General features: G+C 43.7%; 1 protein-coding gene across 1 annotated transcript; it reads left to right on the top strand.

The window, feature by feature from the left end:
- Positions 1–159: 159 nt before the first annotated feature.
- Positions 160–10,696, top strand: LOC102233778 (probable ribonuclease ZC3H12C). Its single transcript, XM_005807985.3, has 6 exons — positions 160–279; positions 6,653–7,464; positions 7,741–7,880; positions 7,969–8,203; positions 8,347–8,453; positions 8,922–10,696. Exons 2-6 carry the CDS (start codon positions 6,722–6,724, stop codon positions 10,490–10,492), a joined length of 2,796 nt encoding a protein of 931 aa, XP_005808042.1. The 5' UTR covers positions 160–279; positions 6,653–6,721; the 3' UTR covers positions 10,493–10,696.
- The last annotated feature ends 3,347 nt before the right edge of the window (positions 10,697–14,043 follow it).

Genomic DNA, 14,043 nt, shown 5'->3' with positions numbered 1-14,043 from the left:
TATTTCAGATACTGTGTAAATCTATATTGAAACTTATGTGTGATAAAAAAAAAAAAGCTTAATGTCAGCTTTTGCCTCGTTTTTGTAACAAAACCAAGTGGTTAGATTTTATTGTGAAACTCCAAACCGGAAACTACTTTGTTGCTCTATCAGCTCGACGGAGGTTGGTTGGGTCACGCTGCAGCCCCAGCCGGATGTTTTGTTGCGTCCGTCTCCGGCCCAGGATGGAAGGTTTTGCTCGTTTTAGCCCCGAACTGGTGCAGCGGCGTCCCTGACCGGGTAAGTGGCCGAGTCTGGCGGCGAGCTGAGCGGACTCATTAGCCGGAGGAGCTGCGTGTTGGTGCGGGTGGAAGCTGGAAGGGAGGTCGTGACGGTGTTGGGTTTCTGCGGTGGCCGTGCACGCCTCTGCGCGGGCCCTCCGCGACGTCTTAAATATGGATAGTGGAACAGATTGTAGAGGATGAGGATGGGGTGTTATTCCCTTTTAAAAATGCATATCTGCAAATAAGAGCATGGATGTTGTGGACTGGAGAAGGCCGAGATTATGCATGTGTAAGGAAAGGGAGTTCGTTTCTTCCACCTGCTTTGTTTATATCCAAAACATGGACTCTGTGCATTATGTTTGAAGCAACAAAGTGGACATTTGTAAATTAAACCTTAGTGTGTTGATGATCCTCTCCAATAAACTACCTTCTGTCTTGTTTGCTCGTTTTGTCCATGCGATATCTGCAGAAGTGTATATTTTATCGGTAGAAGCTGCACGTTTGTAACTGTTTACGTTAATAACAAGTTGCATGTGGGTACTTCAGCTCTGCTCCCTTTTCTTAAGTAAAAGTGAAGTAGTTGGGGGTTTAGCTGTTAACATTTTGGGGGCAAATCTCCTGGTCCAACAGTTTTCCATATCTGACCCGAAGACCAGAACATCCGATCAGTGACCATCGTTGATTGATGGTTACATAATTGGCCCTCAGGCATTCATGTGTTTGTGGATTTTTAGGAATGCTGCGTTTAGAGTTTGCAGCGCTTTCTGCAGAGGGAAAATCAAGAGGTGCAGACCACGAAAAGAATCATTTCCACACAGTACATCACTACAAGATACTATTTCATCCAGATTATTGCAGATTTATACTTAAAGCTGGAAGAAGTTCAGGAATTATTTATTGTGGTCTCATAGTTTACATCTCCAATTCAGCGTGAAATGCACTTTATGTACCTGAAATAATTTCACTCAGCCATCCTTCCTTAAATTCTCGCTGTAGAAATTAAAAGCTTAGATCTAGAAATTTGAGGCAAAGGGGATATGAAGTAAGGCTGAAGCAATTATTTGTGATGAATTAATTATTGAAATAATCAACTGATTTAGTCATTGATAAATCGTGGACTAGGCAGATAAAAAAAGGCCTTTTGCTGAAAAATACAACTTATTCAGAGCAGTAGCTAAGGACAAACTGAACAAAATTTATATACATGTTGCAGTTAAGATAAAAACTAATTTGTCTGTAAATATTGTCAGTTTTGGCTTCAGTTGGTTCACATTCACGAAAAGGAATGCTGCCGTTATATTTTAGGCAATAAAATGCTTGTTTTCTATTTCTAATACTGTATAAAAAAATGTGGTTAAATGAAAAATCGGCAGAATGTGTCAATGGTTTGTCCAATTTATTGTCAGAATGATCAATAGAATAATCGATTACTAAATTAATGGTCAGTTTCAGTGTGTTGGCTTTTATTCGAACTGCGTTTCATTGTTTTTGCTCCATGATGCTGCCATGTTTACGGCGAGCCAGAGGCTCGGTGGGCGTCATGGAGACAAAGAGGAGAAAAGATTTGTGTTTCCCAGTCATCATCTGGCCGAAGTGTGCCACAACAATGCAGACGAGGGACATAAACTCCTTGAACTCCCCACTTCGCGTTTCTCTCCTGCTTAAGCTCATCCGGCCTATCCTTAAAGGCCGGGCCGGGCGGTTCGGCCTGTCTCTCTGCCCCCCCCCCCCCCCCCCCCCCCCGCGGCAGCACCACCCCCAGCCTGAAACAAAAGAGAGAAGAGTGACTGTGGCGCTCGGTGGCCAGGTGTTCCCCACGCTGCAGCTGCCCTCCCCAGCCTCCCTTTGTGTGGGTCTATTGTTGGCCGGCCCTCCCCTCCTGGATTCATCGGCCACACAGGGGAAGCCCCTTTCAGGCTTGGGACAGGAGTGTGTGTGTTGGAGAGTACGCGTGCCTTAGGGAAGCAGGCATCTGCCCAGAGCCACTCCCCTCCTCCTCCTCATGTCTCGGTGTAAATCTGCTGCTCTCTGATTGGTGAAGAAGCTCCTACTTCAATCCAGGCGTCGGCGGACATTGTTGCTCCATCTGTCCGGCCGCTCATTGTCCAACCGGCCTGCTGGAGGACGCCGTCTCGCTCCGGAAGATGCTTGGATGGGGCAACTTTGGCTCCCGATTTGTGTCCATTTCACCAGCAGCGTTTCTCCTCATCTCCTCAGCGAGGATTTAAATATGTGGAAATGAGACACCCAGGTCTGACTGGCTCTGGTGAGTGATATGAACCCTCCACCTTTCTGCTGGCAATTACGCAATTATTCCCCTGGACCTAACCGCCTCTGATACCGGAGACGTTTTGCAACACAATCAGGATATGTGCATGAGAGATTCAACCTTTTTGGTCTAATAAATAGACCTGTTAAGATAACAAATTTTGCTGGACAATAAATTATCCCAGAAGTTATTGCGATAAATAATAATATTGTTATTTTGAGACCATTTTCAAGTAATATTATGCAAGAACAAGAGAGTGAAGAGAGGTCAAGAAAGTCGGCAGTACACATCATAAGAGACAAATAATAAAATTAGACATTGAAAGTTATAAAATACAATCAATTTGACAATAATAAGTAAAAAAAACAGTTGCAATTAAAAATTTTAAACACAGGGACTGTTGACAGGATGTCCACTAAAGCCTCTGACCGTCTGGCTTTAGGGTGAACCTGCTGGAGGATGTTTTCAATGTTTCCTCCAGTTGTAGACTATTTTCCATACAGAGAAACGCCTGCTTTATGTTTTTCCTCTCATAAGCTGCTCCAATCTTTGAGCTCTTCGACTCGCCGTCACCTGAACAGGCAGGAACGCCAAACTCAACGTCTGAGGTTCAAACATGAGAAGCATCCTAAATGATAAATTAAAACGATATCAATCATTTTCATTTTCTTGATTTATTGTTTTTCTCTTTAATCTTTGTTGATCTTTGAGAATGTGTGCTTGCGTTATTATACCATTACCACTAAATTACTTGAACATAGTTTCAAAACAACTTCTGGGACAATTTATCGTCCAGCAAAATGTTATTGTGACTTGCCTAGAAGCTGCTTCTTAAACTTGTTTGTATTAAATCAGGAGCTTTAATATGCTGGTTTATAATGAAGTAGGATGTGTGCTCACAGAAAAACCAGATAGTCTGGAATAGTTAAGAAAAAATTTCTGCAGAGCGCGTTGAACGTCCCGATTTCATAATTTTCATAAACGAGCTCATCGAAGAAAATGTGACTAATTCAAACCTGAATTGTTTGCTGAACGCTGAGTTGGAAAAATGTCAATTTAACCAAAAATGAGGGTAAAAAAATCAAAAATAAAATAAACTTCAACAATTCTAAAATTGGTCAAAAGTACTTAAAAACATACCTAAAAAAAAAAGTTAAGATATGAATCCACATTGTCTCAAACTCTAAAATGATCTTTAACAACATAAACAAATCAAAGCTTTATTGATGTGCTGAGTCAGTTTTAGGACTTCAGCATTTGGACTTGAAGTGTCCCCTCCCCCACATGTTGCTAAATTACAAAGAACAGAAGCTGAAACAAAAATTTGCAGTTCAATTTGTGTTTCTCAAGATTTTTTTTTTTTATGAATTAGTGTGAATAAAGTATATGCAGACCGATCAGTAAACATCTGCTGCCGCCATCTGATTCTGCCTTTTTTTTTTCTACACCAACTTTTGCACGGTGGCGGCTGTGCATGCAGCCATGCGCCACCAAAGACCCCCCCCATGAAAAACCGCCTTTTTAAGCCGTCCCTCCCCTCCTCTGCACACTCTCGCTGTAAGGAGTGTGTTACATATTCATCAGCTGCTCCACCACAGCCAGCGACGTTGGAAAGATTCGCCCACCGGTTAAGAGAGGGGGCTCGTTTGACGCTTTCGTGTTGCACTGAAAGCCGGATGACTTGAAAATCCGACGCTGAAAAAATCCACATAAGAAGCATTAATGATGAATGTTGAATGTTTTTGGATTTCCTGGAACTCTGAATGACATTCACCAGGTCTTTATTGTCCATTTTTGTACCTTCAGTTATTTTTATTTGATTTGTGTGTGTGTGTGTGTGTGTGTGTGTGTGTGTCTTCATCCATGAACTCTGCTAATACAAAATTAGCAGCTCTCCTGTTTTCCGGCATATTTACTCATCAGCAGCAAGGTTGTTGATTCAACTGCTTGTATCCTTGGGTTCTGCTGAGGTGATGCTTTTTGTTGGACCTGAGAGAAGAGCATCCTTTAAAATAAAGTGTTGCCTCACTCTTTGTATGAGCATGAGTCACCTTGTGAGGTAGATCTTGTTCGTGTGCCCTAGGGCATCATCGACGCCCACAGTGGTAAACGCCAAGGCCCCGATCCTAATCACGGCTGCAGCTCTATTGTTGTCAGTGAAGCACACTTAAGCTCAGCTCATCCCCCATATAGGACTTCTTTTTTTTTTTTTTGCTCGGGTAGCCGGTTGAACGCTCCTATCTTGGCATGCTTCCAGCAGCTGTAGCTTAGCAACAGTAGCTCGCCAGCTCCTGTTTCATAAAATGCTCTCCACCCTGCTCCCCCTCCCCTCCCAGCAGCGCCGAGTCGTCTCACCTCCCCTCGTCTGCTTTGTCCAGATCATTTGTTTGGCTGATTTTCAGGAAAAATCCAGACTTCCGCCTCATCTGCACAAAACATTGGCATTTTTTTTTGTTTTGTTTACTTGCAAACATTTCCTGTAAAAACCTTTGTAAGGTTCCTCCTTCTCTTTGTGCTCGTCACTGGACATTAATACATTTAAATGGACATTAAAGAGCAGTAGATATGCTTCAGAGAGAACATCTAGCGTCTTTCTTTCTCAAACTTCTTTCCACTTGTCTTCATTCTGTCGTGGCAGAAAAACACTTTGAGTGCTTTTCATCAAGTAAAAACTCTTTAAATTATAACTTTAATGCTTATGAATATGCCAAAAATATTATAATGTTCACAAAACGAGTTCCTCCTACAGGAGAAACTTTTTCAGGCAGCAGCTGCTGGAAAAGGTGAGATTTTTGAGCTAAAAATGGCCAAATTGTTGCATCTCTGAACAGCTTTACCACTAAGAGGCATGCGCCATTAAAGATAAATGCAGTCAGGGAGTTTATTTTGAGGTGGTAACATGCAGGTTTTGCCAGATATTTGAAGCACCTCAGGGTGGGAGGGAGCATATGGACCTTAATTACAAGATTGACTGAATGGGAGGGGGTGAGGGGGGGTTAACGGCTGGATGTCTTGTTTTCATATAAAGTGATTCATCCTGTGTTGCTCTGTAGATTAATGTGCTGGGGCACAGCGCATTTTTAAACATACTGAGGTCAGCTTCTTGGGTGGGGGGGGCGAGAGTCCATTAATTTATTAATTACAGTGAGGGGGCCCCTTTGGTTCTTTGTGTGTGCGGCACGCAGTCAGAACCAAAGCAGATGACATTATAAATGTACAGAAACATAAAGAGAAAAAAAGACATTTTTATTTGGTAAGATTATTTTTAAAAAGCCGTTTCTGGCTGCTATATGTCGATATGTTGCAGCATGATATCATGTATGCTACGTCCTGTTATGCAGCTGGAGGGCAACAAAACTGCTAGCAGATTATGACTACAATTTGGTTTTGGATATCAATTAGTCAAAGGCACACGATATATAAAAGAAAAATGGATGCAATGCTTTGCTACTAATTGTCAACACTATAGTAAGTTGATAAGAAGGTCAGGAAAATATTTTAATTTAAAAAAATAGCAAGGGAAAAGGAAGTAGGTCAGTTATGCTAGCTTGACTTTGACAACCTTATGTTCTGCAGAATTTGATGCAACAGGCAACCTACATACCAACCCTCTGAGAAATCATCAGCAGAGAAGGTGTTTAAATTAGCTCATCTACGCGCCTCTGTGTTATTTTCCCATTGTTAATAATCAGAAAATAAGCATGAAGCTTGGAAACATGAAACTGTAACAGACTGAATGTTCTGTACTTTGTGTGGGAAATGTTTGCATGTTGTTTTGATGTCGAGTCCTAGCACATTAGTGACTTTGTCGTCAGTTGGTTGCTATAGCAACGAAAAAGAATACGAGTGGCTCTCGGTTGTTCAAGAATTTTTCTGCGTTATTTTCTCCTTTGCACTAAGTTAATAATGTGAGCATCTCCAGGTTTCACTCTGTTAATGGAAGTGTAAACGATGCTACGGATGATGAGTAATAGAATAGTCCGTTTGCCTTCCAGCATTGTGCACATGTGGATGTAAACGATAGCATGCAACATGTCTATGCCGGCTGTATGAATCCTAGCTTGGACGACGGGGAAAATATTGCTTAAAGTGATTAACTCCTCTTCGTCTCCCCCGTCAGGCTCAGATGAGTGGAGCTTTGTGAAGGAGCGCTGCTCGGCCCGGTGTGCTGGATGTCTGTGACGGATCCATGGGCCAGAAGGACCATGTGGAGGCGGGAGCAGTCCTCGACCTGGCGCCAGACCTGGAGTATCTCCACGTAGCAGGGGCCGACCGGCAGGCTGGCGGCCTTGAAGGACCCCCTGCTATGGAGGAGCAGGCGGAGAGCTTCGCCACCACCACCACTGCTGTTTGTTCCCCTCCGGAGGAGAGCGGTGGGTCTGATGGCGAGTGCAAGACGGCGCCGCCGGCCACAGCAGACTCAGACGGAGGAGAGGTCAGCTACACTTCCAGTAAAAACACCCACCAGCCGCTGTGCCGCACGCCATGTGTAGATCTGGGCACGGAGGGGCCTCCGGAGCCTCCGTCGGATCCCTCAGGAGAACCGGAGCGGGAACCGGCCGAGCCTCCGGCCGACTGCCCCGCACCAGAACCAGAGCCCAAGCTGGCGGGGAAGGACTACCAGGCGAAGCTGGAGTTTGCCTTGAAGCTGGGTTACTCTGAAGAGACTGTGCGCCAGGTGCTGTCCAAGCTCGGACCCGACACCCTCATCAACGACATACTGGGCGAATTGGTCAAACTGGGCACCAAACCTGACAGCGAGCAGCCAGCGGGAATATTGACTTCTACCTCATCGTCTTCATCATCCTCGTCTTGTGGCTGCTCTGATGTGCTAGATGGGCAGAGATCGGACTCTCCACTACCCACGGAGTCTGTCTGTGACCAGGACAACCTGCGACCGATCGTGGTGGACGGCAGCAACGTGGCCATGAGGTGAGAAGGAACGCTCTGGCCAGGTATACACAGTTAAATGTGTCATCTATAAACCTGGTTCAATCCATCTCCACTGTCACTGTTAGTGGTATATAAAAAAAAATTATAAAAAAGAAACACTGAGACTGGTGGCCTGACACTGGGAAAAACCCTGATTATTGTGAAGTTTGATTGAATAGAATCAGGAACTTTAAGTAAAACAGGCAACTATAATCTAAGAACACAAATTTAACATTTATAATACATGTAAAGACATATCTTTGTTATGCTCTGCAGTCATGGAAACAAGGAGGTGTTTTCCTGTCAGGGCATCCAGCTGGCTGTAGACTGGTTTGTGGAGCGCGGCCATCAGGAAATCACGGTTTTTGTGCCTGCTTGGAGGAAAGAGCAGTCCCGCCCTGATGCTCCAATAACAGGTAAGTGAAAACCAAAATATTTTCTTTAAGCAGTGCAATTCTTTTTTCTGTTACGTCCGTTACCTGATTTTTTTCCCCACTTTCTCAGATCAGGAGATCCTGCGGCGCCTCGAGAAAGAAAAGATCCTGGTCTTCACCCCCTCACGGCGCGTCCAAGGCCGGCGCGTGGTCTGTTATGACGATCGCTTCATCGTCAAGCTGGCTTATGAGTCAGATGGCATCATCGTCTCCAATGACAACTACAGAGACCTGGCTAATGAAAAGCCTGAGTGGAAAAAGTTCATAGACGAGCGGCTGCTCATGTATTCCTTTGTCAATGACAAGTAAGGATTTTGCTGCAAAAGAATAGTGACGTGCAGGTCTTTAGTTTGATTGTAGGAAGTCATTAGCAAAGAGGACGCTTGTCTTGCGCCTTAAGAAAGAACCTCAGGTTCTTACCAGCCTTTAAATGAACCTTTTGTTTCAGATTTATGCCTCCAGATGATCCTCTCGGACGTCACGGCCCCAGCCTGGACAACTTCTTGAGGAAAAGGCCAATCCTGCCTGAGCAGAAGAAACAACCCTGTCCATATGGTGAGAAAACAACAGGAAAAAGTTGTCACTGTGTCCAAATACCCTCTTGTTACAATCCACTTAAAGCAGTGGTGTCTAAAGTTGGTCTTGAAGGACTGCTGTCCTGCGTATTTTAGGTGTTTACCTGAACCAAATGAAAGAGTTATTGGTTTGCTGTTGTAGATTTACCTGCTGAAAACTGGTTCAGGCATTTGAATCATATTTGTTGGAGTAGGAAATCATATAAAAAGGCAGGATAATTTAAAGTGAGGTTGTGCCACACCAGCAAGTCCACATCCGAGTGGATCTGTAGGACAAAATAAAGGTTTTGGAGTGGCTTTGAAACAATTGGAACAATTCTGGAAAAAAGAGTTGGTTGAAAGTCCTCCACACTGATTATAGTTGTTGTTGTCACGGTCATTACAGCCAGTTTCTACACTACCTCACACACTGCTCCTCCTTTCCTCGCTCCCCGACTCTCTGTTTTAGGGAAAAAGTGCACGTATGGCCACAAGTGCAAGTACTACCACCCTGAGAGAGGAGCTCAGCCTCAGCGCGCCGTGGCCGATGAGTTGCGTGCCAGTGCCAAGAGTTGCGTCCCCTCCAAGAACCAGGGGGATGCTGGACTGGTGAAGAGCCACAGTGTGCCAGCTGGCACCATCGAGGCAAAAAACGGTGCCCCAAAAAGGCAATCGGATCCCAGCATCCGAGCTCTGTCGTACAGTGACGCTGAGGAGAAGCTACTAGTGAAAAGTAGACTAGAAAGCCAGAAGAGCAACATAGGTGGGAGCAGCAGTAGCAGTTCTAGTAGCAACATCAGCTGTAGCGGAGGTTTAGCTGTTTCTTCAGCCCTGGCAGGACCGTCACCTGGTTTTGGTCTTTTGCAAGACCAACAGTCCAGATCAGGGACACATCTACCGGCCCCCAGCCATGATCTCTACCCTCACTGTGAGACTCCAGACTTAAGCTACTACTCTGTGACACGGGCCTACTCTGGTCTGAGCCTCTCCTCCCGACGAAGCCCGGACTGCCGCTACCCCAACGATCCGGAGCTGCGGCTCGGCTCGATGGGCTCCACAGGTTCTGAATGTGGGAGTGAAAGCAGCATCAGTTGTGGTAGCAGTGACTCATATAGTGACCGATCCTGTCCCGGATGCCCCCCAGAACCTTTATTAGAAGAAAGCGTTCATTTGCCCAACCCCTCTGGCCGCCTGTACGCTCATCACATCGCTTCTAACCATGAGCTGTGCGGTCTGCATGCGGCAGATTACCCAAGCATCCAACACAACCACACCTCTAATCCAGCCGTTCATTCCTACCATCTGAATGCTGCGTGTGGGCAGAGCTGTGTTCATGAGCAGCCTCCACCAGAGGGACCCCCTAAGCGACCCCTTTACCCTCTGCCTCCTCACCTCCAACACCAGCCGCTAGCTGCCCGCTCCAGCTGCCCCGGCGACTACCACTCTCTGCCTCAGTCCAACCGTCAGCCCCCTGGATCTCCCATTGGCCGCTGCCTGGCCCCCACTCGCAGTGAAAGTGTGTCCGACTCGCATCTGTATGAACATCTCTCTGCGTCTCACCACCACCATCGACCGAAAACGCTGCCCAGCTGGGAGACTTATTACAGACAGCCGTCACTCCCACCATCAAGGTATGAGCCGTCAGCCTACCAGAGTCTGCCTGACACGCATCAGTCGTCCTGGCACCCCGCACCGTGGCCTCACGAGGGCTACAGCTCGTCTCACCCAGCTCTGCACCCGTCCCCGACACGTTACCTAGGCCACCCGCCGCCACCAGCCCTCTCACCCCACCCTCCTTACCCGCCTCACAGCTCCCATCTCGCTCTTCTGTCACACCCTCCTCCTCCGTACGGGCCGCAGCACCCGGACTCCCCCGTGCACTGCCGCTATGAAGACGTGAGGGAGAAGGTGTACGTCGACCTTTGCAACATCTTCCCCTTGGAGCTGGTGAGGCGTGTGATGGCTAGGAGCCCCCATGTCACGGACCCCCAGCAGCTGGCTGCCGCCATCTTGGCAGAGAAAGCGCAAAGTGGCTACTGAAGAATCCCCTCCCGTTTGGACAAGCAAAAGAAATTAGTCAAGAACTTTTAAGCAATGTACGTGCAGTCTTAAAGGGGCAGTATTATATATTTTCAGGCATATAGTAATTATAAAAGTGCTCTATTTGGGTGTCAAATATGACTTAAAAAAACTTTCATTTAATCAAACATGCATGAAAGAATCAAGGCAGCTCTCCAGGTATGTTTTTTTTTTTTTACCCCTCCAGGGGGTCTTTTTTGTGGGCTCTAGTGTCCCTTATGTGACAGTAGGCTGACAGGAAACGGGGAAGGAGAGCGGGGAAGACATGCGGCAAATGTCGTCGGGTCCGGGAGTTGAACCCGCAACGGCCGCGTCGAGGACTCAAGGCCTCCAAATATGGGTCGCGCTAACCGCTACACCACCACGGCACGCCCTCCAGGTATGTTTTTGATGAGGGAATAACATCATAACTTGATGTAAAGCTCTAAAAAGTCTATTTTACATAAAACTGCCCCCTTAATGAAATACCTGGAAGATGCTAATAAAAAACACAGCTCTGATCTCTGTAGGAACAGTCATCTTTGAGAATCTGTTATCCAGATGAAGCAGTTCTTTTGTTTTTAAAGTAGACACGTCTTTAACAAGCAAGACTACTTTTACATGACTGCCCAAAGGAACTTTTATGATTTTACATCGAAATTATAACTTTGTCAGCTGCTACATTAATGATCAATTATTAAACATGTATTATACATGGATGTATTGTACTCTTGCTAACACAAAATACTGTTTTAATGTTTTTCTAGGATGCTAAGACACATTTTCAGCTTTATATCCAAAACTACTGGTCTTTCCTATGGAGTATTCTGACTTTTCTTTTGTCTGTATTTAATTCCGATGAAGTTAAGCTACAGGACACTTGGCTAACATTTAATAATTCAGTTACTTAACTCTTTGTACTTCAAAGAACATGAACCCTAATTTTGCAGTCCGGTGTAGGAAACACTTTTATATCATATACGCCACATGTTGGTGAAGGTATGCCACTGACTTCAATAAGAATTAGCTTTGACTGAATAAGGCCGTCTAGAGAAACCTGCAGAAATGCAGTTGTTTAGGTTAAAGTTCACCTGGCTTAAAAACTATGTATTTACAGAGTAATGATCTTTACGCTACAGTTCACTCTCTGGTACTTGGTCTGTTTCCTGTATCAATCTTTTTGTGTGTGTGTTGTGTTTGCTGGGTTTTTTTTCCATGATTGTTTAAAAAAAAAAAAAAGGGTGTTCAAAATGTCGTCTTATTGAGACGGCAGTCTTTTTTGGTCAGAGTTGTAAGCCGTAGAGATGGGTGACCCTGTCCTGTGTACCTTAGTTTTAGTAAGGGACATCTCTCTCATTCTCTCTCTGTAAGCCCTAGACTTTTGGGTCAACTCTGGTTATCTGCTTCAGTTCAGGCGCATCGTCGACAGCAAGTGTAAATATATTTAACCGTTTTCTTTCGCTTTGCTTTCGGGGCAGTAGAGTCTGCTGTCGTCTGGAGCAGATCCCAGCTGAATTCACGCTAGACGGAGAAAAACCCTGTTTGATACAAATTGTATCATGAACTAAGTCGCTGACATTATATACAGTACATGGACTTGTCGTTGTAAAGCGAAATGACAAAGTGCATTGACAACCGTTCTGTTTTAATCGCAATTTTACAACTTTTATTCTTAAAAATAGCTTTGCGACAATTCATTTGAATATATATTTTTGAAAATTAGTTGCAGACCTACTATGTTTAGGTATCAACTACATTGCTTGTTATTTTTGGGTTTTGTTATTGGCTACGTTGGTAAAGATGTGTAAGAAGGAACCAATTTTACATTTACACAATCGCAATAAATGAGGAAAAAGTAACATTTTCACATTTCTGTTTAACATAATGGATCTTTTTACACATCGATAAGCAGGGTGGGCAATAACAATGGAAGCTGCTGTAAATAACCATTAAAGGAACATTTAGTGATTGACAGCCTGATTTTACTCTAAGGTTGGGATCACTACGTTTTTAAATCTCCATTCTCCGTTTATTGGCGTTGTTTTTATGTACATAACACAAGTTGTAATGAAAGAACTTAAAACAATTTCTCCCAAGTCATGAATTCAGTAGAGTTCATTCATGATTAAAATAATACTTAGATGATATCCCTGTGGCCATTTTGAATTTCTCTAACGTCTAAATAGCATTATTTTCATGTCACATACACACCCTATACTTATTTACGAACTCTATCTGATTTGACCATTTACTAGACAAGATAATGATGATGTTGTTTTCTAAATCCCAATGGGACTCATGGTTATTTATATATAGTCAAAATGATTAGGATTTAAGTAAATTGATGAGCAGTTTTTAATATTTTTGTGAAAACTGCTTATCAAAATACTATAAAACCCTGAGCATGGTTTTGATGGAATTTTCCTCAGATTTCTTTCGACCCTGATGATGTTTTGCCATATAATTGCAAAAAAGCACTTAGGAAAAAAAGACGAAAGGAGATTATATTACTTGAAAACGGCAAACTTTTAAATTAGAAAGAATTCAAACACCCATTTGAAGTTCAAAATGGCTACCAAGGAGGGTAGCTTGAGTGAGCCTTGTTACAAGCTTGCTTCGTAGACCAGACATTGTACAAATATCTGTTTAACTGTACAATAATACCGAGAGAGAATTCTTTGTGTTTATTGAAGAAGCGCCTTCCCTCCGGCTTCCTGGCACTGTGTGTCAGTGTGGCGACTGAGCGTGGGCCCAAAGTAATGCCTCTTCGTGGCATTGTGCTTATGACACATCCGATAATCTGAACTATGTTCAGCTAACTATTAAGCATGAAGTTTTTTTAAATTCTTTATTTTCTGCATGAGTTGTTTTTGTCTTGCCATGATGTTACTGACAGGCCTGTAGGTTTAAATGTTTGCTTGCTTGTAAATTTTATGAGCAGCTTCAACAGACCAGGATGCTTTATTTATAGTGTACACTAACCATGAAGGGGGCGTCACCTCCTCTCCTCTTTACTGCACCCTGTGGTAACTTCTGACTTGTAAGTATTTTAAAATTGACTCGGAGGCTAAAAGTCCAGTTTCACATTTGTTACATTTTCTCAATAAACTAACAGTGTAAAAACTTCAACTGTAATTGTGATTGTTGAATAAAGGCAACATACTGCTCTAAAATACACTTCAGGTTGTTTGTCTTAATTTTTGTCTCCACCAACAATTTAACCTATTTTGAATTTTTGTGGGGGAAAGTATTCTTATTTATGGTTTTTCCAGCAGTTAAATTATATATATTTCTAAAAATCTCTATAACCCCCCCCCACCCACCCTGGTTTGTATATCACATTTCAGCAACAAGACAGTTCATAGTGATTTACATCATAAAGACAAGAAAATACACAGTCATGAAAACACCACCCAGTAAACAAGTGAGAAAACCAGTAACATTACATTTTGATGAATGGCATCATAAACACTATCTTTGCACATCTAATAAGTTGCTCCATGTTTTATATATGATGGTTCAAATCCTGGAAT

The sequence above is a fragment of the Xiphophorus maculatus genome, chromosome 24 (genome assembly GCF_002775205.1).
Source record: "Xiphophorus maculatus strain JP 163 A chromosome 24, X_maculatus-5.0-male, whole genome shotgun sequence".
NCBI lineage: Eukaryota > Metazoa > Chordata > Actinopteri > Cyprinodontiformes > Poeciliidae > Xiphophorus > Xiphophorus maculatus.
Note: the sequence above shows the minus strand (reverse complement) of the source record. Positions and strands in the feature narration are given on the sequence as shown.